The sequence below is a fragment of the Xiphias gladius genome, chromosome 21 (genome assembly GCF_016859285.1).
Source record: "Xiphias gladius isolate SHS-SW01 ecotype Sanya breed wild chromosome 21, ASM1685928v1, whole genome shotgun sequence".
NCBI classification, from domain to species: domain Eukaryota; kingdom Metazoa; phylum Chordata; class Actinopteri; order Istiophoriformes; family Xiphiidae; genus Xiphias; species Xiphias gladius.
The window spans coordinates 30,491,802-30,515,524 of NC_053420.1; the positions used below are offsets into that span (position 1 = coordinate 30,491,802).

Consider the following 23,723-nt stretch of genomic DNA (forward strand, 5'->3'; position numbering starts at 1 on the left):
GTTTTTCGTTTGATTTTTAGTATTTATATTGTTTAACTATTAGTTTTTATTTATGATGAATGCCATTAAAGACAGCCGTTAAATTGTTATTTATTTTTCACTTGTTGTATAATAGCTGTAATTGTTTGACTTCTTCGGATTTTCAATAAAAGCTTGTAAAATTTACAGAAAGTTGGTCCTGCTTTTACTGGCTTTGCTGTACATTCTCCCTGCTTGTACTTTGGAAAATTGACTCTAAATATTGGTTCACCAGCTCATGTTGTCGTTTGGGGACGCCCAGAATTTACATTTAAATTCAGGTAAGCTGCCAGGTAGAGTCTTTGAAGGAAAAAATAATAGTTAGAAATATGATGGTGAGCACCAGTGCATACATACACACACACACACACATATACGTATGTGTATATATAGATATAAATATATACACCGATCAGCCACAACATTAAAACCAATTAGTGGTTTTAACATTGTGGCTGATCATTGTAAACTGTACATCACATTTTACCCTAAATATTGAGATAATGATGGTTTATTTACCTGCATAACATTCAAGGAGAGACAACATTCTTGAGCGCATAAACCAGAATGACGCTGTGAAAAGCGTCTGATAGTGAGGGCTCATCTTCTCCACGTCTTTCAGAAACCTTTTGTTGGTAAACACCTCTAATCTGTGGAAGGCAGAAAAATCGTTTAAGTGTTTGGCACCATTCAGTCTTGGTGTCTTCTCTTTTGCTAAGTTACAGAAACGACTGTATTAGCACAGGTAACGTTACTTCAGCTTTGGGATGGTGATAGTCGTACCAAGAGCAGCAGAGCAACGATATCCATTTTAGATAGCAAAATTTAGTACAAATATATTTGGCAAAGCACTGTGAGAAACAAAAGTGTGACAGTGCATTCGTTTGTCTTGTTTTTGCTTAACATACTGTTCACAGTCAAGCTGTTAGTGGCAAGTTACTTTCAGTTAACACCCATGTTATCAAAACTCAAATCAACACGTTTGCGTTAGCATTGCATAACCGCAACATTAGCAAATATTATAACTTCCGATTAGGCTGCGTTCTTAATGAAACATAAAAGATATTACAAGTTTACTTACAGGTTGTGGATTTGGAGTTGGGCCCAACAATATGGGGACTGCAGTATCCTTGATCAGTAGCTTCTTTGAGAAACCTGCATTGTATTGTGCCTGATTGAGGAAGCATTCAACGTCGAAATGAGCCGAACAGACGGTCAAATTCAGACTAAAATGTTTTTCTCTCTTGTACCTTGGTAGCTCAGCGACAGAATGATGATTTGCTGTTGTGTTGTTAATAAAGTTGAAAGTGCTGGGGGCACGGCTGAGGGCAGTGACTATATAGTTGTGATATCACAAAGTTACAGAAGTACTGACAGCTTGTATTAAGAAACAGTCTCTGAATCTGGGCTGTGTGCATTTCTTCATGGATTGAGTATTTTGATACTTTCACAATATTTATATAGAACCTAGACTTGCTTTGTAATCAAAAAAAGACATGGAAATTTAATTTTTCTATAATATGAAACCTTTGATAATTAACTGCTATTCCCATGGGTTTTTAATTTATAGTGTTGAGTTTCCTCTTCTTTCTCCTGAGGGTTGGTAAAAGGTCTGCGCTGGTTATATGCATCCACAATAATTTTAATGCTACCATTCATATCTTTATTGCGGTAAGTCATCATCTCTTTCATAAAATAGTCCCGTGATTGTAAGTATATAAAGAAATCTTGCTTGTCAAGACCATATTTTTCTTTAACCATATTTGGTTCTAATGCAATGGATTAAATTTTTGTTTAAACCAACTTTTTCAAGTGCTGCAACAAGGCTGATCAAAGTAGTCCTAATGCATTCTCTTTGTTTATGTTCTACAATGTGGAGAGTTCTTCTGATATTATCTTGGGTTTGGTACCTTTTAATAAACCTAGTTTGGTCGTCATCTAATAAATTAGGTATACATGTCTCAAATATTTTGCAGATTCTTGGCTTATATATCTTATAATCAACATTTAAAATTGAAATTGATCTAAATTTTTCACTTTGTTCTATATCCGTGCCCTCTTTGGGTATGCAACTTATTTTGGGGCATTTCCCTCTTTAATGGTCCAGTTAAAAGAGAACACCAGAGTTGTAAGCTCTTTTTTAAAAGTTCTGTACTGCTCTGATGGAAACCCAATCACTACCTGGAGATTTTTTTGGCCTCCACTCAACTTATACAGCAGCTTACTTAATTTATTCACTTCTTATTTCTGATCTAAGATTGCTTTATTGTGTCTTACCAATCAGCTGAGGGAGGTCTAGAGTATTATTTTTCATAGAATTCCTCAAATACATTTTGTATTTCCTCTTCATACAATATTTGGTTGGTCTGAGGATGCATTATTAATGTGTATTAAAGTTCAACTTTAAAGTGTTTAAAGTGTGCTGTTTACACAGCCCTTAGTCTAGTTGCATTTGGAACCAACTCATGATAAGTCTGTTGCATAAATCTAGCCTTCTTTTCTATATCCATTTTGAGGATGTAATTTATTTTTCACCTTAATTATTAAATTTAATTCTAATTACCTTAAGGCCCCAGCCTGCTGTTGGTATCTAGCATGTTGAGTCTTATTCTGTAATGATATCAGAGCAATCACCTTTGAATGTATAACTGCTTTAAAAGCATATTACAATATGACAGGACCATTCATTACCATTTTTTCCTCAGTATATCTTTAAATCTCTGCTCTTGTCTGTTCCAACACTGCCATATTGTTCAGAATACCACCATTAAGCCTCCTTATATTGATTTTTTTTCTATTTAAGCAAATTGTCGTGTTTAAGCACTGTGGTCTGAGGTATCCACCACCCTATCCCACACGCTTCCACTCGATACTTTTCGTTAGTGTTCTTTAAAAAAGTAGTCAATTCTGGAGTGAACAGAATGAGGGACTGAGTGAGTGGTAAAGTCTCTCTCCAGGAGCTGAAGTTCCCTCCAGACATAAAACATTTTCATTTCTTGCAATGTTATGTTGGTAATCCTTGTTAAGTGTATTTTTTCCTTTTGAGAGCTTGTTGTACACTCTGACTTGATAGTATTTGTCCATTAATTTATGACTTACAGGGAATGTTCTTTAGGTAGCTATTGGGTGATCATGTTCATGCAGCCATTTTGTTAGCCCTAACACCAGGAGTCACCAAAGTGCTTGTTTTTCATCTTTTGTATGGTTGCAACAACTCTGGTACAGTTGCTTATCATGCAGCAGTATTTATGAGATACTCTACAAGATTGCAGTTTTTGTCAATTGATGCATGGTGATTGGTGGGGGCACAAAACAGCTCTTTCCTTTAAATTGTTTCGTACTAGGAGAAGTATCTCTATTATGTTCAGTATTGGAGGTTTGTGCATGAAAGAATTCTCAAAGTTGTATCCATTCCCCCAGAAGTAAGTTCTTCCCTCCTCCTTTCTTACCTTATAGCGACTGAATTTCTTGATTTTTCTTTGACTTTCCTTTTTTTCAGTTTACAGTTTTTCAGTTTGTTTGTGCTTGAATTTTAAACGTTTGTCAAACTTAGCTACATCATTCATTGCTTCTGTGTCATCAGATCTAGAAAGCACTAGGTCAATATGGCAGACTAAAAGTCACAAAATCCATTGCTTCTCTGGGTAAGGGAAGGTTCCTTCTGCCATCTTAGACCACTAGGAATAATGCTATTGCATACACTTAATGAGAGGGTGCATATCTTATTATTATTCTTATTCTGCATTTGGAGAGGTTCAGTAGTGTTGTGTTGTGATTCAGACAACTGCTATGGACATCAAAAAGAGACTTGCTTGTCAAGAGTCAATCTTTGTTGGGTTGACTGTATTCAGAGCATTCAAGCCCATGGGTAACATAAGTTGTGTCTTTGTCCTGTGTAGATATCTTAGGAGTTATTGAGGCAGGTTGCTTTTTGTAGCATCATCAACAAAAAATAGAGAGAAAATGCTCATCTATTCTAGTGAGATGCTAGCTCGCAGGCAGAAATTAAAAACTGACAACATTAGGAAAGCTGCACATGGAAAAACTTTGATTCAACACATCAACATTTTGGCAAACTTCCTTCTTCAGGATAAAATTCAGCAGTCACTTGACTGGCATTTTTACTAACTGGGACAGATGCTATAGGGGGAATCAACTTAAGAGGTTTGTCTTTAGTTTTGCAGCTATTTGGTCATAAACTAGAGTACAGTAGACATATTAAAAAATGTACGGCATGAAAAGTAAGGGGTGAGGGCGGTGTTTGTGAAGTGAAAAACCGGGGGTTGGGAGGTAAGTTGCTCTTAAACTGTATTTTAAACTGTATTTTCTTGACTTTTTCTGACTGATGTCCAACTCAGGTGTCTTTTTAGGAGAATATTAACTGTAAAAATTATATAGATTAAATGATTTGTAGAAACATGAAGCGGAGATTGCTGTACTTTTTTCAGCCCTGATGAGCATACAGGCCCAACAATCTCCAACAATAGGGCAGGGCAACTTATATGTAGCCTGAGAGGCAAAACCCAGGACATAAATGTCCTAAATCACTTTATTTTACTTATGAAGCTTATATAATTGAAGTCAAATCAGATGAGCATACCAACATTTTGTTAAGATCCTTACTTCTCTCATTTGGCTGCTAGACAACTGAGAATTCTTTTTTGGAAACATATCAAACTGAAAGAAGCTGCTTCTCCCACAACAAGCAAACAGAGGGTTCTCTGAGCTTGAAGTATTAATACAACTAATATACTTTAATAATAACTACAAATATGAATTACTAATATCATGTGTGTCATCCCTTTCTCCCCCTCACCTCTTGGTCCAAGTCCTCATAATCATAGCTGTCTCCATAAATGTTGATGTCCAGGTTCTCCCATTCTGTCTCATTGTTCAGGTCGTAGTTCTCCATGTCAAAAGCTTCATCATCTGGCTCACCTGGAGGGGCTGCAATGCCAGGGCAGGGGCTGAGGATGACCAGGACCAAGACAGGAGCCACCATCAGAGACTGCAGAGACATCCTCAGCTCAAACATGAAGACTACCTGCTGACATCACGAGAGGAAAATGAAGGGTTTCATATATCAGTGTCAATATGTTCATTTTTACTGTCTCTCAAACAAAGCCATAGCTTCCACTGAGAACATTGAGCATATGTTCTTGATATTTAACAGTACTTTTAGACTCAGTATATTTGATTTCTGCTAACAAAGTAAAAAAATCAACAAAGTAAATAAATGAATGTATAAATAAGATTCACAATTTGCCCACCACCAAGGGCTGAAAATATTAATTGCAGTTTAATAAATAAAACATGGAAAATCAAAATAATTGAAAAATTCTGATAGGCTTTCCTTTTGGTGTCTAGTCCTAATTTTTAAGAGGAATTGCATTAGGGGGGCATTCACGACTTCAGTAAGTCTAAGATCCTGGCTGCAGCCCTGTTCTCCGAGGTAATTCATTAACTGCTCCATGCACAAAGCTGAGAGTTTTGCAAATGCTCAGCTACTGTACTGTTGAATGGCAAAGAACTTTCTACTTGTTCAAAACTACTGACCATATTATTGCTGCTCCTAAACCTGCTCTTGAACATTTCTTTTATGATAGAGAATAATTCTGGATCTTCTTTTCTGAGGGAGTTGACAGTATTAGAAGTCAAACTGTTTCCAGGATTTTTAATTTAAATTCTGATCCTAATGTTATATCAAGTTTGACTGGTTTTCAGCCTTTATCTTAGAAAACAGGTTTATACCCAACTGATGAATTATGTGATTTCCACAGAGACAGCTTCGCTTAGTGTGTCAGATGACCTCCACTTAGCAGTTAACCCTTGCCTTGGCTCTATCTTAGTCCTGCTTGACCTTACAGCTCCATTTCACGCTGCTGAACATCTTACTCAATTGACTCACTAATCACGTTGAAAGCAGTTTGGATTTTGAGTGATTCAAGTCTTGGGTATCTGACAGGCAGTTCTCTGTTGAACTTAGTAACTTAATTTCCTTGTCTATGAAACTTTCTTGTGATGTTCCTCAAGGGTCCATTCTGGGCCCAATTCTTTTTTAAATTCACATGTTTCCCCTGGACACAAAACTAGTAGATAGAACTTGCTGTTTCGCCAGGGATTATTCAGTCTTGTTTTTATCAGTTGAGATGCACCTTTAAAATCAAACAATTTCTCTCTGCTGCTGACCTCGAGAAAGTTATTCATGCCTTTATTTCATCCAATCTGTCCTGTCTAAACCTACTATCTGCGTTATCTTTGTTTTTAGGACTGTCACATGCTCGTAAAAAAAGTCTTCAAATGGTTCAGAATGCTGCAGCTAGAATTTTAACTAAATCCAGAATGTTTGACCACATTACACCAATTTTAGCTTCCCTACATTGGCTCCATATCCATGTCAGATCAGACTTTAAGGTGCTTCTAATGACAAACAATATTCTAAATGAGCAAGCCCTTTCATACCTTTCTGATATCTGATCTGTGGCTCAAGTCCTATCTGTTGGCGGCACCTGGAAGCTCCTTGATCTCCTCCTGGATCATATTCTTTTTTCCAGTCTATCATTTTGTCATCCTGATTGTCCATACTGTAAATTTACCCTGTTGCTCTATTCTGCACACATGATATCTATTGTCTAGTCTGTCCATCCTGGAAAAGGGATTCCCTCCCTTGTTGCTCTTCCTGAGGTTTATCTATTTTTTTCTGTTTTGGTGAGTTTCTACTTGTACAATTCAAGGGTCTAAGGACAGAGTCTGTGGTATGCTGAACAGATTATTAAGCCCCTTAAGGCCCCAAAAGGTGATTTGTGATATGGAGCTATATAAATAAATGCACTTGTCTTGACTTCCTCTAGTATTTGTGTGACAAAAATGAGGAAGATGCCAGGGTCCTTGGTCTTTAGCTTGAAGGTCTTCGGCCTACAGAATTGCTTTCCACAACTGCTCATTCCCCAATGACCACCAGGGTGGGTGCAAGAGCCGCAATGCCAACAGCAAGAAGGGCAGTTAGAACAGCCCTTTTAATGACCTTCATGCTGACCCTCATGCTGATATCAGTAGTTTCTCAGTAGTGTTCACTTATCCGAGTCCCACTGTGTTTCAAGTGCCGAGCCTGCTCCCCTACCATCAGCTACCTCTAACCCTTCTCAAGAGTAAACTTATTAACAATCTTTTAACATACTTTCATTTCCTCTTTTTATCAGGAGCAATTTACAAATTGTAGTGATTTATTGAAGTGTTTGATTGTTTTTGTTGACCCATAACTTGAAATGTTGTTACTTCTTAACTCTCTTGTCTTGCGCTAAGCCTCGTGCTCACTCTCTCCCTCCTACAAGTACACGCCTGCTGCTTCTCTCTCTCTATCCCACTCTTAAAGAGGGAGATGAAATTAAATGATAAATAACATTTAGATGGTTAAAGGGTTAATTGTTTACGAGACTGATTTTATGGGTCTGATTGGAATATCCTGGTTGCACCTACAACTGTAACCATGGATACAGACCATCAGACAATCACCAACCAACCATCATCTCCTGAAGATCAGAGTTCATACTTAACCTTGGAAATGCCACTTAAAAACAGTCTCACAGCATGGTCCATCAAAAGCTCCAAAACAGCTACTAAATAGACCTTGGGGTAAGATTGTTTTCTCAACAATAAATTACCTAAAATACTGAATTATAAGATTTATTGATACTGGAAAAAAAAGGTCAGAATCTTACGCTCATGAGGTAAGATCTGACTTAGGAGGAGCAGCTTTTGTAAATTTGACATATGAATTGTTATCCATGACAGCAGAGAACTGTTAGTAATTGAGGGATGAATCTTGCTCATTCCAGCTGTATGTATGTGAGTCTGAGAAGAACATTTTTGATGCAAATTGCATCAGTGGGGTTAAAATGTAATTTACTCGAGGAGTCTAGTGAAGGTCTACGATGGAATACTTCATGATAGTGTCTAGAGGCCCAAATCATGACATCGTGAACTGTTGTATATGGAAGTCTTCAACTCATTTTGTTAGTGATTACAATATTTTTCTTTTATCAGCTATCTGGGCCATTTGTCATGTCCACTTCTAAGATTATTTAAGAGTTTGAATAGAAGTCCTGTCCCTTCCATGATTAGTGAGCCAAAGGAACATTGTTGGCTGCTTGGTCAGAATGCCAGAGGAATGTTTGCTTTGAAATCTGACAGGGCTGTGTGAGTGCTGGCCTGCTGGGACAGTTCTACAGACGTTATTGCAGGATTTTCAACTAGAGCTGTGGCTATACTGTTAGTTACAGTATATCCTGTCATACTTGGACTGGTTATTCTCCTAAGAGCACACAGGTCCATAACAGCTGCAGTACAGTATATCTGAATGGTAGTCATCAGGATCACTGACACTCAGATAAATTACCTCCAGTTTACATACAAATGGTAAATTCACAAGTTAACTCCACTAGAGAATGCAATACACAGTTCTTCTATAAAGTAGAATCTTTATGAAAAACAGTGAAAATAGAACAGTTCTTAATCTTGTACTGCTTACACTGTGTTTTGTAAGATATCTGCACACAGGGAGAATTAAGAATTCCAGCAGTGATTATACCAGCCACTGCAAATGAGACAAATATCTGAAATGAAGTAGAATGAATTTCTTTTTAACATGAAGTCCCTTGCTTTCATCCAGGAACAACCATCTCAGCAAATTATCATCACTGTCATCAAGTATGAAGTGACTCAGCACTTAGATGAAACATGAATTTTACCTGCCTGAATAATATTAGGTTACAAAATGACATTCAATAATTGCAGGGAGCTTACTGCTTTGTTTCCGCTGTGCACTCCTGAAGACTCCACAAAAGGTAATTCCTTCTAATCCTGTTGCTATTAGTGGCTGTTTCATCCCCTGATGGCTCTCAGACTGGTCCCAGAGTCCCCACGGGCCCCTGTTGTTCACTTGGCCTCAGAGTGGCTTGTGGACAATGCCTCCTTATGTGGGAAGAGAAAGGGGATGACGCGGCAGAAAGAGAGGGGGGTTGTGCAAGTCATTTCAGTCAACGTGTACTCAGCTGCCAGTCGTGTCCCCTTCAACACACATACACAAACACTGTTTCACTTCACTTCTGGAAGCAAAGTAGCTTTGGATAAACTCTAGAGCTTCAGGAGCAGGCAAAAAACTCCAACTCTGTCAATGAAGGAAAAGAAAAGCCAGTTACATTTAACACCCAATTCACCTTCAAATCTCCAAATCTCTTCACTCCATATGTTCCATCTTTATCTTTTGGAAAAAAAACAGAGGTGTACAGCATAACAGGACTCAGTGTCAGGTGTTCCAGCAGGAGCCTCCAGAACAGCTGAAGTGCTCCTTGTCATAGATTGTCCAAGAGTTAGCAATTATACAGAAGCAATGACCAGCATTGTTCTCCACAGGGTGTAGGTTTTAGTTTTAACTTTGGTAAGGACATTTTTGCCAGATGACCAATATGCACAGTTATGTATGTTTGAACTTGCTAACTTGTTTTCTCTATATGCGCACATTTGCATACAAATATACACTCAATGAGCACTAAATTAGGAACACCATACTAATACTGGGTTGTTCCTCCCTTTGCTCTCAAATTAGCCTCCATTTTTCTTGTCATGGTTTCCACAAGATGTTGGAAACATTTCTCTGAGAATGTGGTCCATGCTGACATGATTGCATCACATCTCAATTCAGAAGATTTCTCAGCTGCACATTCAACTGCCAATCTCCTGTTCTACCACATCCCAAAGGTGTTCTACTGGATTCAGATCTGGTGACTGGGGGGGCACCTAGTGTTCATTGAACTCATTGTCATGTTCATCAAACCAGTTTGAGATGACTTTTTCTTTGTGACATGGTTGAATAATCATGCCTCCTGTGAATGCCACAGTTTAGACTATTTTTTCAGAATTCAAATCAGCTCAGAATTCAGGCAGTTATAACTGCAGTGGCTAGTAAGCAGGTTGTTAGTTATTCAAATAATAATTAAAAAATAATAAAATAATGAGAAAGTAATCTTATTTTGTATGCAATGCCGTGATAATATTACCACTTCTATGATTCTGTTAATATCATGATTTCTGTATGTTTGATTCCAAAAACCATAGAATTCAATTTGACTTGGGTTTAACCTCAAGGCACGTGATCCCTCCAACAAATGACACAATTAATAACCTAATAATACTACAGCCCTACTTACATTGTTATTAGTAGAACATCTTTATAGAAGTTGGCTACACATTTTTGAACTTTTAAATGGGAATATACATGGGATATAAATGGGGGGAAAAAACGTTTTCCCATTTATATTTTTCCCCCTCTCCCATTCCCATAATTAGGAAATGGAAAAAGTAAAATTAACTGAATTTAGGTAAGATGTGAAGTAAGGAAACAATTTAGTTTTCTGGTTTTTGGTTTCCTCTAGACATGACGCTTAGAATTGAGGCCTATCAGTTGAATCCTGGTTTCATCAGACCAGAGAATCTTGTTTCTCACAGTCTGAGAGTCCTTCAAGTACTTTTTTGCAAACTCCAAGCAGCTTTAGAGTGTCTTTCACTGAGGAGAGGCTTCTGTCAGCCCCCCCTGCCATAAAGTCCAGATCGGTAGAGTGCTGCAGTGGTTGTCCTTCTCGAAGTTTCTCTAATCTCAACAGAGGACCTCTGGAGCTCAGCCAGAGTGACCATCGGGTGCTTGTTCAGAGCGGCAGCTCTAGGAAGAGTCCTGGTTGTTTCAAACTTCTTCCATTTAAGAATTATAGAGACCACTGTGCTCTTTGGAACCTTCAATGCAGCAGAATTTTTTTGTAGCCTTCCCCACATCTGTGCCTCAACACAATCCTTTCTCTGAACTCTGCAGGCAGGTCCTTTCAACCTCAAGGCTGTGCCTTTCCAAATCATGTCTTTATATTGGACATGATTTAGACTGAATTTACCACAAGTGGACTCTAATCAAGGTATGGCAACATCTTAAAGATGATCAAGAGAAATGGGAGGCACCTGAGCTAAATTTCATGTATCATAGCAAAGGGTCTGAATTCATAGGTCAATGTGATATTTCAGTTTTTCCTTTGTAATAAATTTGCAAAAATTCTGTTTTCATTTTGCCAGTATGGGGTGCTAAGTGATGACTGATGAGGGAAACAATGAATTTAAACCATTTTAGCATCAGGCTGCAACATAACAAAAAAAGTGAAAAAAGTGAAGGGGTCTGAATACTTTCTGAATGCACTGTACAGTATATTATGAGTGTGTCAAACATCTTGGGTGATTTGGTTTGCCTGGAACACGCCAGCGAATAGGTCCAGTCTGTATTGTTTTGATTTCTTCGTCTTCTTTTAATTTCTAGAAGACAAGGCATGGGAAGTGCATGGCTCCCTCCCGTATTTGGTCTTTGCAAACCAAATTTATGTACATGCTTATTTGTATATAGAGCGGAGAGGTGAGATCTGGTCGTGGTAATTCATTAGACGTATGTTGAGACGCATTCTAAAGCCAGGTGAACTGACGTACATAGAGCTTACCGCCTTTGATCGTAGCCAGGTCTGAACAGGGCCGTTCATAGTTCACTGTCAACACTGGAACAGTCCTCGTGTTCTGCACTTTACTGTGGCTGTGGAACAGGCTGCATCTGTAATCACAATACAAGCACATCAGTGAATGAAAAGCATATAGATCAATTCTACAACTCAGGGTGTAGAACCAGTGAAATACGAAAAAATAACTAACTCTCCTCCTTTTTTCTTTATTATATATGCTACGAAGTGATGGCATGAATACTAAAACAAAGGAAGAACCCTAAGAGTTTCTGTAAGAACAGTTGACTGTTACATCAGGTTAGTTAACTATACTGGGAGTGAATCACAAATGAAAATGTAAATGAATTAGGGTTTTCTATCACAAACTGCTTAGGTCTCCTCTGGTGGATCTAATGAAGTTTTTAGAGCACCTGCCAATCACAGCTGTTAATAATAACAAGACACGCCCCTTTTTATATAATCAAATAACTTGTCAAAAACAAATTTATCAGTAAAAAATAACATTTGAACATACTCTATATCAGCATGATAAGAACTACCTATAATGACAGAAACCACCTTTGGGGAAACAAATTTTAATGTGTATTTTGAATTTTTAGTTATGTCCCATCCGCTAATATGGAGAGGGTAGAGTTTATTACCTGTACTGCAACCAGCCATCAGGGGGAAATCAAGATATTTATACTTTATATGCAGTCTACGGCTCACAATGATTTTATCATGATTATCGTTTAGCAGGTATAATGTATCAATTGTTAACCATTAATTATGTTCACCAGCATCTTAGTCTTTGTTAGCATGCTAACATTTGTGAATGGCTCTAAACAAAGTATTGGACAAGTTAAAATTACGACTTGCTGATGGCACTAGAGGAAGGGTGAGGGGAATAACAAGTCTTTCAAATTCATCCTCTGAGGACCACAATAGTGGAGTAACAGAGTATCACACCATGTGAAAGCTGTGTGGGAAACTGCACAGTGTGGTGACAGGAATGAAAAAGATCACTTAGTTGCATATGTATGTGCAAGCAACATGTCCACATTGTGAGAAAAAATGGATTGCTGTGTACCTCACAGTTGTTTCAACCAGCCCACTGAAAGCTCTACAAAACACATTTTGTATGATTGGGAATGTGATCATAAGGGGCTAATTTAGTGGATGCCGTTATGACTTTGAGATCAGCAAATCTGGACTTCTTTAGCATTAGAAATTAAGGTATGGAGATCCATCAAGAGCAACATAAAACAGTGGTTTAACTTTGTATATGTTAACAGAAAGAGTTAGAGAATATCTTAGTTGTATTAAGAGGAACTAGTACAGCAAGTTAAGCTTTATATGAATCAGTTAATAATCACAATAATGAGTTAAAACTGCAAGCAGCATTGATCAGGCACTCGCACTGTCATGCATGTCATGGGTGCTGGCGGGACTTTGGTTGATACAGCTGTGCACTTTTGCAACGACTGGAAAGTATGATGTTATTTCCTGTGCAATGCATTGCAGTGGACATGACATATTGCACATTTTGTATAACTTCTTGTGTCCACTATGAGGCGATAGAGAACACCCATCAAACATGCATAATGTTGTTGTACAGTATATGTTGTAAGTGTAGACAAGATCAGTGTTTGATAAAAACTCTAAAGCTTCAAGATTGAGCGTCATCAAGGGATGTAGATGTCTTTAGGCCACGCCTCTTATCAAACAATTTGGAGCAATTTTGGAGCAGATTTGACCATGAAGGGTCGAACTACAAGCTACTTCCTATTTCTTGGCAAAGCATGTACATTTGATGCCTTGCCATGGTGAAAACGCAAAAGCTTAACAACTCACTTAGGTTTTTAATATAGGCTAACCAAGTTTGAGGTGGATTTGATTAAATTCCTAGAAAAAATTTGATACAGTATGAACCCTGTAAATGGCAAAAATAAACAAAGATTTCAAAATAAATTCAAAATGGCTGACTTCCCGTTGGGTGTAGTCACCTAGTGACTTTTTTAAGTCTTGGGATGATACATGTGCCAGTCCAAATTTTGACATGTGACATGTGACACAGGTGAAACTTACCACATGGGCTACTTTGTTGAAATTTTGTATGTTAAGTTGAAATTTACTACTGTCTTTCTTCCACTTTGGTGTGTCTTGATATTCAGTATGAGGGCCTTCTGTTCGTGCAGAACACCATATTAAGGTGAAACATACACACATTTGAATCGCTATTTAGAAATACTGTCAATCACAAAATGATCATATTATAAAATAATGATGTGTTCCTATGGAGGGAGGAAAGAGAATATAGCACAATATAGGTTCCACATAGGGATGTATAATAATAATAATAATAATATAAATATACTACTACTATATATACTGTATACTTTTAATATGTTCTGTATTTCACAATAATATTCAACGGCATCAAAACCGAGGTGACCTAACAAAGATGTTAAATAACATTACATTACTTTTAAAGCCTTTTTAAGCTAACTACTGCAGGCACTGATGTGATGTTACATATTGACCTTGAAAACTGTCTGTTTGGCAGTAGCTAGGGAAGGTTTCATTGGACTTTAATATTTGTTACCCACAGAAGACAATCCACAAATGTGTAAAAATATCCACAAACATTTAACTTTCCAAAAACATGTATTTTTAAAAAAATGTGTTGTGTAAAATATCCACAAAAACATTTACGCATTTGTGGATAGATTTTGTACAAGTGAAATGGGGATTGTACATTTGTTGACTGCTTCCTGGCAAATAGGTTAACTAGGCTAAATCCAGTATCCACTTAATGATCCTGAGCTAAAATGTGAGAAAATGTAGTTCACAATCAACCTTGTGAATGGCAAATTTTTTTATTATTTTTAGACATGATAAGTGCTTGTTGTCTTCCAAACAGTACAGTCAGGATTCTTTATAGCCTGTCTGCATACCTTATTATTCTTGTGTAATTATAAGAATCAAAATAAATACCATGATCCTCACATGTCCATTCAATATCCGCCAGCTGAATGGCTGTATGTTCATAATGTTCTTCCAAACAGTACAGTCAAGATTCTTTATAGCCTGTCTGCATACCTTATTATTCTTGTGTAATTATAAGAATCAAAATAAATACCATGATCCTCACATGTCCATTCAATATCCGCCAGCTGATTGTCTGTATGTTCATAATGTTCATTAAAGAGAGGAGGGGGAAAAAGAATCGACTTGTTCTTGTTCCAAATCATACCATGAAGTAGAAGAAACATGCAAAGTGTGGAGTGTAGCTTGCCTGCCAAAGGCAGTACAAATCATGGGATGTATTATGTAGTGTTTCCAAAAGTTTTTATGCATCTCTAAACCATCTCTGTCACAGAAAAGAACAAAATGCTGCCATTCCTCTGAAAGACATTGTGAGACATGTTTAACTTTTTAATGTAAATGTTTTTCTTTTTATAATGTGTATTTTATTATTAGACATGTTTTGATAAAGGAGTGAAGTAACATTAGGCCACCAATGTCAAACTAGAACAACCCTGATCAGCGAGGGGGGGCGCACAACTGGTCAGCTACTCTAAGCCGGACACTCACAGTGATGAACTGCAACCCCCTCCCCTCTCAGTTTCACAGAGCTTCATAGTCAGTTCCAGCTCATTGTTTATCTGTCCTGACCACAACTTTACTGCTCTGGTTCACTTTCACCGCTCTCTTAATGTCATTTTTGGCCGCAGCAGGCAGCTGTTTTCTGAGAAACAGCCTTAAAAATCCACTGTCCACTACCTGCTCAGCAGCAAACAGCAGAGAGACAAAAGTTAGAGACTAGCTTGTGAACATAGTGGAGCATTTCGCCACTGAAGAGCCCGATATTTCACTCGGGAGCTGGCAGAGACCAAAACAGAGCTAAAATGAGAGAGATTATTTGACTTAGATTCATCAGGGGGACTCAAACACGACTCCAGATGAATGATCATGTTGCTCTGTAACTGCTGGATGTGGAAATACAAAAGTGTTTGCTAACAACTTCAAAACAAAAAAAATTTCTCAGGATGAATTTAGTTCTGTCTTCTCTCATCTTCAGGTTGTAGTTGAGTGTACACTGTTTCTTCCTAAGATGAGATCGCTAAAGAGGCTTGGCTGGTTTTTTGGGGGATTGTCAAGATGAGGTGGCCTAGATGTAGTATATAATTTGCTTATATGGTGAGTCAGAAACATGCTAGTTCCATGGTATGCTGCTAGCATGCTAGTTACCTTAGCATGCTAGTGGTTGTGAATATGTTTGGTCTAGTAGGCGGCTCAAGCAGCATGTTGGTTAGATTAGCAAACTGTTAATTAGCTTAGGAGGCTTGTCAGTAGGTTAGTTAGGAGTGGGTGCTTTGTTATTTGCTAACATGGGGTAACTGAGGGTGACTACTTGACAGTTGCTTGCCAGGTTGCGCAAGTAGTGGGTTGAGTGTGCTGGTGCAGGTAATGTTAAGAGTGGGGTGGTTCTGGGACACAGTGTTGAGTATCCTCTGTGCCAGGACCCATCTCAGCAAAACACCAGTTATTGAGAGGGTGCCCACCTGATGACCCTATACACTTTCCTGCACTCTCACACTTGCATACAAATTCACTTTGATACCATATTAATTTATTTGTTATGACAGGTCAAGGGCCATAATTGATTCAAAGTGGTTGCTAATTTGTTTCTATTGGTGACAGTAGTGGAACCAGTTATGCAATTGTGGTCGTGAGTGTACTAAGCAGGCCTTGGTGCTCAGATGAACCTGTCTAATACACCATTTGGGCCAGGCACTTTAGCTCAACCTGATCATATACAATGCAGACGTAAGGCTAGGTCATAAAGCCAAGTATCTGCTCTTTACCTGGGAGAGGATAGGATACAGGAACTCTTTAAAGGTGCACAAGGTCAGAGAGTGGTAATTTTCTGATATAATTAGTAACCAGTGGTAAGACAAGTGACGCTTAATAAATAGGGATAACAGCTGGACTACTGAAAGGGCCATGGCATTCAGATAAAACTGTCTATCAAGCCAGTAGGGCTGGCCACTGCAGCTTAGCCTGAGCAGATACAATGTACATATAAGGCTGGGTCAAGCTGCAGAGTATCTGCTCTTTGCTTGGGTAAGAGTAGGTTTTAAAAGCAGCTTAAAGGCATGCTAGGTCAGTTTAAAGGTACGTTAGGTCAGGGCTAGAAAATGGAGTCGCTTGTCATGGAGCAAAGCAGATTTATGAGGGCACAGCCTCTTACCCACTGCGGAGCCTAGTGTTAGGTCTAAAAAACCTCAACATGAATACTGGGCTTCCACAGGAATGCTCACCCACTATGGCATACTTATCACTGTATTGATAACTGAGCAGCTGTGTCATCTAGGTAAATATGAGTATTGGATTGGACTCTGTATTGGTAGATTTTTAGAGTCAGATCAGGGGCCAAAAAAACTTGATTGGGACATCCCTAGTTGTAAATGGTGGTCAAGAGTTCAAATAAAGATCTTGCTCATGTGAGTAGGCTCTCTGTAGCAGTGGGTTATGATCCTCTGGGAACTTGATGTGTGCGGTTGCTGTTAGTTCTCAGCAATTACTTTGGTAGGTATAACCAACAGGCGTAGACTTGAAACTTGTTTGAAATAGCTGAACCACCCCAACCACCATTTATTCTTATCAATATTTTTATGTGTTTGCATGATAAGACAGGTATGATAATTTTGAGCACTCTGCAACGTACACTTTGCAATACATTTTTGCAAGAAATGTGGGCTGGGGGTTTTGTTCCAGATCACTTACATCAGAAAGCATCAGCAATGGATCTGTTAATGGCCAGAATGAACATGAGGAATAAGCAAAACCTGTTTCAATGAACATACCAGCATCTGGCTTTTGTTTTATGGCGGACTTTAAAAATTGTGAACCTATCATTTGAATCATTCCTCTACAATATCACTTCTGACTATGAAACAATGACAATAACAAAAGCAGCCATGATGTGATGGATTCCCAGACTCAGGAAAATTTAAAGTACATTTTCCTAGATAAGAGAACCGAAATTAGTGACTTCCTGGAAGATTGGAAAAACACAAAAAAGAACGTCTGAAATTAATATCTTAAATTTTAAAGCATGCTTTTGAAAATGGTCATAGAAAACAATAAGCAGGGATGTTAAGCAAATTAAAAAATATCCATGAGCAATTGTTCAGGCCTTTAAAATGCACTGGGCCCTGAGTACTTATTAGTGACATGAGTTTTCTTAGCATCAGCCCTCTTCCTAGTTAAGATGAGATTTTTTTTAATGTTGAGTTATCCTGCACATTGACAGAATTAACATGAACAAACACAATATTATAAACTTATTTTGTTATAAGTTTATACAAGACAGTAAAGACATACTGTATATATTCTTGAACAAGATCGCTCTTTTGGTCTCTTTGGTCCTTGTCAGGTACAGAACTATGCTTCACTTGACAACACAGACTCCAGAGACAGAGAGTCACAGCAAAACGTTTAAAAAGATCCACAACAACTTTTCAAACCACTTCTGCAGGTGCACTGGTCTGTTGGAATAATATATTCATTTGAAGGTTTATCAGACCATGACACACTGTAATACAGTTTCCTCCACTAGGCAGGATTTTAAACCTCCGAAAAAGTGACCACAGCAGCAATACTTTTCTACTTTGTCTCAATGCTTGTGAGCTAAACAGTAAGATTAGCACAATGGTACGCCATCCAGTCAACAAGGTATTCTGCGAGGAATATATGCTAGTGCATATGCATTGCAGAAAAAGGTGCTCTAAGTTTAACCTTCTTGCTGGACAACTCTATGAGTTCCTTATTTCTCTTTTTTCTCACTCTCCCTGTAGCTGAGTAAAGGGTCAATTTGAATGAGGTGCCCACTACTCTTGAACACAGTCTTCTGGAAACAGTAGGTAATTCAGAATTCGCATTAATTTTTCATCCATATTCAAAGAACATGTCTTTAAGTTCTCCCCTGCTGCTTTCAGAGTTATCATAGAGTAGCCTGAACACTCACCTAAAGCAGCTAGTCCTACATTGTTTTCATACACCTAAAACTGCTAACCAGAGGACTACATCCTAACTAGCATCTTCACTCCCACCGTGATTTGTGTTTTATGTTTGCAAAGGTGGATGAGGTGTGCACCTGGTAAAAATCTGATTCTGACCCCTTAGCTTACACTAAATTAGGCCTGGGCGATATATCAAATTATTTTGATCAATTTAAATTTTTGTTTTTGCACAATGACTCAGTCCTGTACATTGTGATGTGAAAAGTAGTAAGCTTGCCTTTCTCAGTTGAATTTATTGTGTTGTAACAACTCTAAACATTACATCATGAGGGATACATGGAAAGATCCAACACTGATGTGATTCAGGCAAAGCTAGAACACCTGCTGCAGTATCTTCACGAGGAGTCAAGTCGAGTCAAGTTGAGTCGAATATACAGGTTTGGGTTATTGTTACTGATTGTCATGCTTTCATTTCCATTGCTGACAGTTCGGTAATATATACTTATCTTTTCAAGTTTTCACATTGTTTACTTTAATGTGCAGGTTTGGGAGTCAAACCAAGGAGCTTACATATGAAATGTTAAATTTCAGTGCCATAAGTCAGAATAACGTTGTTGGTGTGGTTAAAACTGAATGGTTTATTTACACTCTGAGCGAAGCCAATTGAGTCTAACAATGATAAACCCAGTTCTAAGGCTCATTATCAGCATCCAGAATAGGCTTTAATGTTTTCCAGGTTGGATTTGAGAGACTAAGAACCAGGCTTTGGAATGAGTTATAACTGAGTTTAGGTTTAAGGTTGATTATTAGACTTGAGGTGAAAACGGCTGCAACTCCACCTCCTTGCCTCGAGGAATGTGAGTATTAATATGACTGGGGGGAGTGGATTCATTTAGGCTAACATATTCATCATGACACAGCCAGGTTTCAGTACGACTAAATAAATCAATATGATGATCTGATATTAGGTCATTTACTAATACAGCTTTAGATCGCAGGGATCTAATGTTTGAGTCCACATTTAATTCTCCTGTTTTGTTGTACTTCTGCAGGAGTGGTCTTAATTTTTATTAGGTTTTTATGTACAAATCTTCTTCTGTTTATTTTTGAATTACCTAATTTAGGTGGTCAGGGGGCAGACAAAGTCTGTATGGGGTTTTGTGTGGGTGACTATAATGGAAGCACAAAGAAACTTTTAAGACTGCAACTCTTCCTCCTGGTCTCAACTGTGGGTTGTCGTGGTTTTGGACTACTAATAAACTCAGACCGATTTCTAGATATGTGATCTGCTCTTTCCAACGTGGGAGGTATGCCGTCTCTCCTAGTCAGACCAGTTCTTCCCCAGAAAGTCCGGCCAACACCCTGTAAATGTCAGCTATCTACAATGTCCACATCATTTGCTGGAGAGCACCTTGACAGCCCGTGATTGAATGATGACATGCGGGCTACACATATAACCACTGGTCAGATTTGGCAAGGGTCCAAAACTGCAAAGTCCCCTATTGTCTTTGCATATGTCCACAGCTACTCAACATTAATTTTGGTTACCTCTTATTGGCGTAAGCGGGTGTCGTTAGCGCCGACGTGAATAACAATGTTACTATATGTACGTCTATCCTTAGCCAGCTGTTTCAAATAGGATTCCACATTGCCCGCTCTGGCCCCAGGAATACATTTGACTATTGTTACTGGTGTCGCTAACTTCACGTTTATCAAGATAGAGCTGCCAATAGGCAGAGTTGGTTTCTCAGCGGGTGTGTTGCTGAGTGGAGAGTATCTATCTCCAGGCAGTGCCGTTTGCCCTACACCAACATAAGAAAAAACCTAAATCTGTACACCACCAAATTCTTGGTATGGGCCATTGTTATCACTCTCCTTGACTACTGCAATGCCCATCTAGCAGGTTCCCCTTCATGCACAGTGAAACCCTTACAGATGGTCCAGAATGCTGTGGCTTATCTGGTTTTTGATCAGCCCAAAAGGGCACATTTCAGTCCGTTGCTCATTGACCTCCAATTAAAGTGAAGTTACTAATACTTGGCCACAGATTAACTTCTTGGTCTGCACCTATTTAATTGAACTCAATCATACAGGCTTATGCTCCTTCTCGGTCACTGCGTTCCTCCAAGGAATGTCGTCTGGCATTGCCATCCCTGTACACAAGGTAATCAAAGTCCAGACTGTTTTCATTCATGGTTCCCCGATGGTGAAATGAGCTACCAAATGTTATCAGAGCAGCGGTGTCTCTCTTTATCATCAAGAATCTCTTGATCATCTCCTCTCCTAACAGCTCTAACACCTCTAACACCCTTAAAAGCCTAACTAGCACTTACTGCACAGTTTTTGGCACTTCTTTACCTGATCTCATGTGGGCATATGTCCATATAATGTTTTTCTTTGGCAAAAGAGTGCTGGCAGGGCCCTGCTGAGCACTTCAACCCAGTGCTTCATCAAAAAAGTGCTACGCGTGGGTTTTGTTTCTATGACAACAACATGCTGACAACATATCTCTACCGTTATATGATAGACTAGCATCGCGCCATTGCTAGGATGTATATCAGTTTCCATCGCTTTTTTCTTCACCAGTTCCTGCACCACTTTTCTTCTCATTCTCAGCCTTTCTCTGTCTCCTAAACTTGTCACTCAAGTATGTCAGCTTTGATAGGCAACATTCACCTATAATCATATAAATCACATTATGTAAACGGAAGCAGAACGATATTAGCTAGGTAGCGAGCTTATAGCCACTTCAACAGAGGGTTGACTACACAGAGCTCTCTGTGTGTTCTATATTTCTACCATAACATACTACTTTAAGACACTGTTACTGTAACACAATCTAGTTGATATTCATGTATTTACGTATAATAAATTCGAAAATAATAAGAATATCTAATCTAGTTAAGGGGAATTCAACTGATTTTTCACACCTAGTTCAGTTGAATTATGGTTAGTACTACTCAGACTGCAGAGACAGTTGTAGGATGTCTCCTGTGGCTGTGGAGGAGCTTTGTCAAGTCTGAGTAAATAACCCCGATGACCATGTCATCATCTGGAACTGGAAATTTGCAACAGAATGTCTATTAGAAACTGGAGGCGTAAAGCTTAAAAGACATTTACGGAATTTACAAGGCAAGAAGGGTCAAATAAATTTTTTCAGCTTTAACCACACTAGGAGTTGAAAAGCATTGCTTTGTTGAATGTGGAGGGTAAGATTTTCTTCTCCATCCTGGCAAGGAGAATGACTGACGTTCTCATGGCAAATGGATACATCGACACAAGCTGCTAGAAGGCTGGAATCCCAGGCTTCCCGGGATGCATTGAGCACTCCTCCATGGTTTGGGGCCAAATCCAGCGCGTAAAGAGAGAGAAGAGTGACCTGCATGTGGTGTGGTTAGACCTTGCCAATGCATATGGTTCAGTGCACAAGTTGATAGACTTCACCTTGGAATTTTTTTTCATTTTCCAGATTGTGTCAAGACCATCATCACTAGATTCTTCAGCAACCTGCAAATGTGTTTTGCTCTGGAAGGCTATACAACAGGATGGCAACAGCTGGAATATGGAATTGCAATTGGATTTGCCATCTCGCCATCCTGTTCGTGACAGCCCTCAAGGTAATCCTCAGAGGGGCCAGGCAGGCAGTCGGGGTGTCAAGCTACCATCAGGCGAGAGGATCTCGCCCCTGAGGAACTATATGGATGATGTCACAAGCATCCTTCAGACAGCTCAATGCATGGCAAGGCTTCCTCAATTGCTTTGATTAGCTTACCACATGGGCAAGAATAAAGATCAAGGCTGCAAAGTCAAGAAGTCTCTCGATAAGGAAATGAATGCTGCAAGACAAGACCGTCCTTGTCACTGGAGGAGACCCCATCCATTGGCTGGCCGAAAAACCTCTCAAAAGCCAGGGGAGGCTGTACACTGTAGACTTGTCCGACAGGCAAATGGGGAAGCTAGCCAAGCAACAACTTGTGGAGGGCCTGGCAAAGATTGATTGAAGCCATCTGCCTAGGAAGCACAAAGTGTGGTGCTACCAACACACACTATACCATTGAGTAATGTGGCCACCAAAGGTCTGTGAAATTTCCATATCAGACATGGACAGTCTTGTGTGGATAGCCTAGCAAACAGCTACATCCGAAAGTGGTGGGGCTTATCAGATGCAGGCCTCTTCAGCTTGAACATGCTGGAGCTCCCTATGAAATTCATCAGGCTAGGGTACAAGCAAGAGCTGAAGAAGTCCGCTGAGCAGCTCAAAAGGAGGGCGAAAGTCTCAGCGCAAGCTGAGGTAGACCATGCCATCACCAGTCTGAAACAACAAGAGGTGATTGGGTCAGTCCAGACGGTTGCACTGAACTAGGCTAGGGAACACCTCAACATTTCTGTCCATGGTGGTGGATGAAGTCACCAGGCAAGAGCTGGAGCGCTTCAACATAGAGGCAGTGTCCCAGGGCCGTCAAGGAGCCTTGACCCTATGGGAAGCTACTGTGACCAGGCGAATAACCTGGGCAGACATTTGGAGGACGGCACAATCCAGACTCAGCTTCCTGTCAAGGGCGGCTTACAACACCCTCCCATGCTCCTCAAATCTCACCCAGTGATTTGGAAGTGAAGTAGACTGCCCGCTGTGTAACAATATCAAAACAAGCCTCTAGCACATGTTATCTGGATGCAAGGTGGAGCTGACCCAGGGACACTTCAGGTGGCACCGTGATCAAGTCCTGGCTAAGCTGGCTGAGGTTCTGGAGAGATTCAGGGTAGCAGCAAACAGCAAAGCTGTACCCTAACAGCATTCATCAAGCCAGGCAGCATGCTCCGAGCACCTGAACAAGAGAGGAACATCACACTCAAACCTGGCACAGAGTTGCAGATGTTGGTGGACCTCAGAAGCCAGCTGGTCTTCCCGAGAGAGATTACTACAACCACTCTCCAGCCAGACATTGTCATGTGGTGTGCCGTGGAGAAAAGGAGACAGGCTGAAATGCCATGGCAAAAAATAACACCTCACTTGTATAATGATCTGACCACCCTGGGTAACCACCTGCGGAAGGGCAGGTGACAGCCAGGAAAGACTGGTGGACAGCTGGGAAAGACCAGCTGACAGCGGGAAAGACTACAACAGGAGTGGGTGACTGGTCACCGTACCCACTAG

At 39.4% G+C, this 23,723-nt stretch overlaps 1 protein-coding gene across 4 annotated transcripts in view; it reads right to left on the reverse strand.

Moving 5' to 3' along the window:
• Positions 1-23,723, reverse strand: part of optc (opticin) — a 48,007-nt gene that overhangs the window by 17,087 nt on the left and 7,197 nt on the right. Inside the window, exons 2-4 of one of the 4 annotated variants that reach the window (XM_040158663.1) lie at positions 11,544-11,650; positions 8,821-8,988; positions 4,835-5,065 (exon numbers count right to left, since the gene is read on the reverse strand). In XM_040158663.1, coding sequence (XP_040014597.1) covers positions 4,835-5,053 — 219 coding nt within the window. In that variant the 5' untranslated portion in view covers positions 5,054-5,065; positions 8,821-8,988; positions 11,544-11,650. Of the gene's footprint in view, positions 1-4,834; positions 5,066-5,769; positions 5,822-8,820; positions 8,989-11,532; positions 11,651-23,723 lie in introns of those variants that run through there. The other 3 variants (XM_040158664.1, XM_040158662.1, XM_040158665.1) reach the window with 3 other exon arrangements.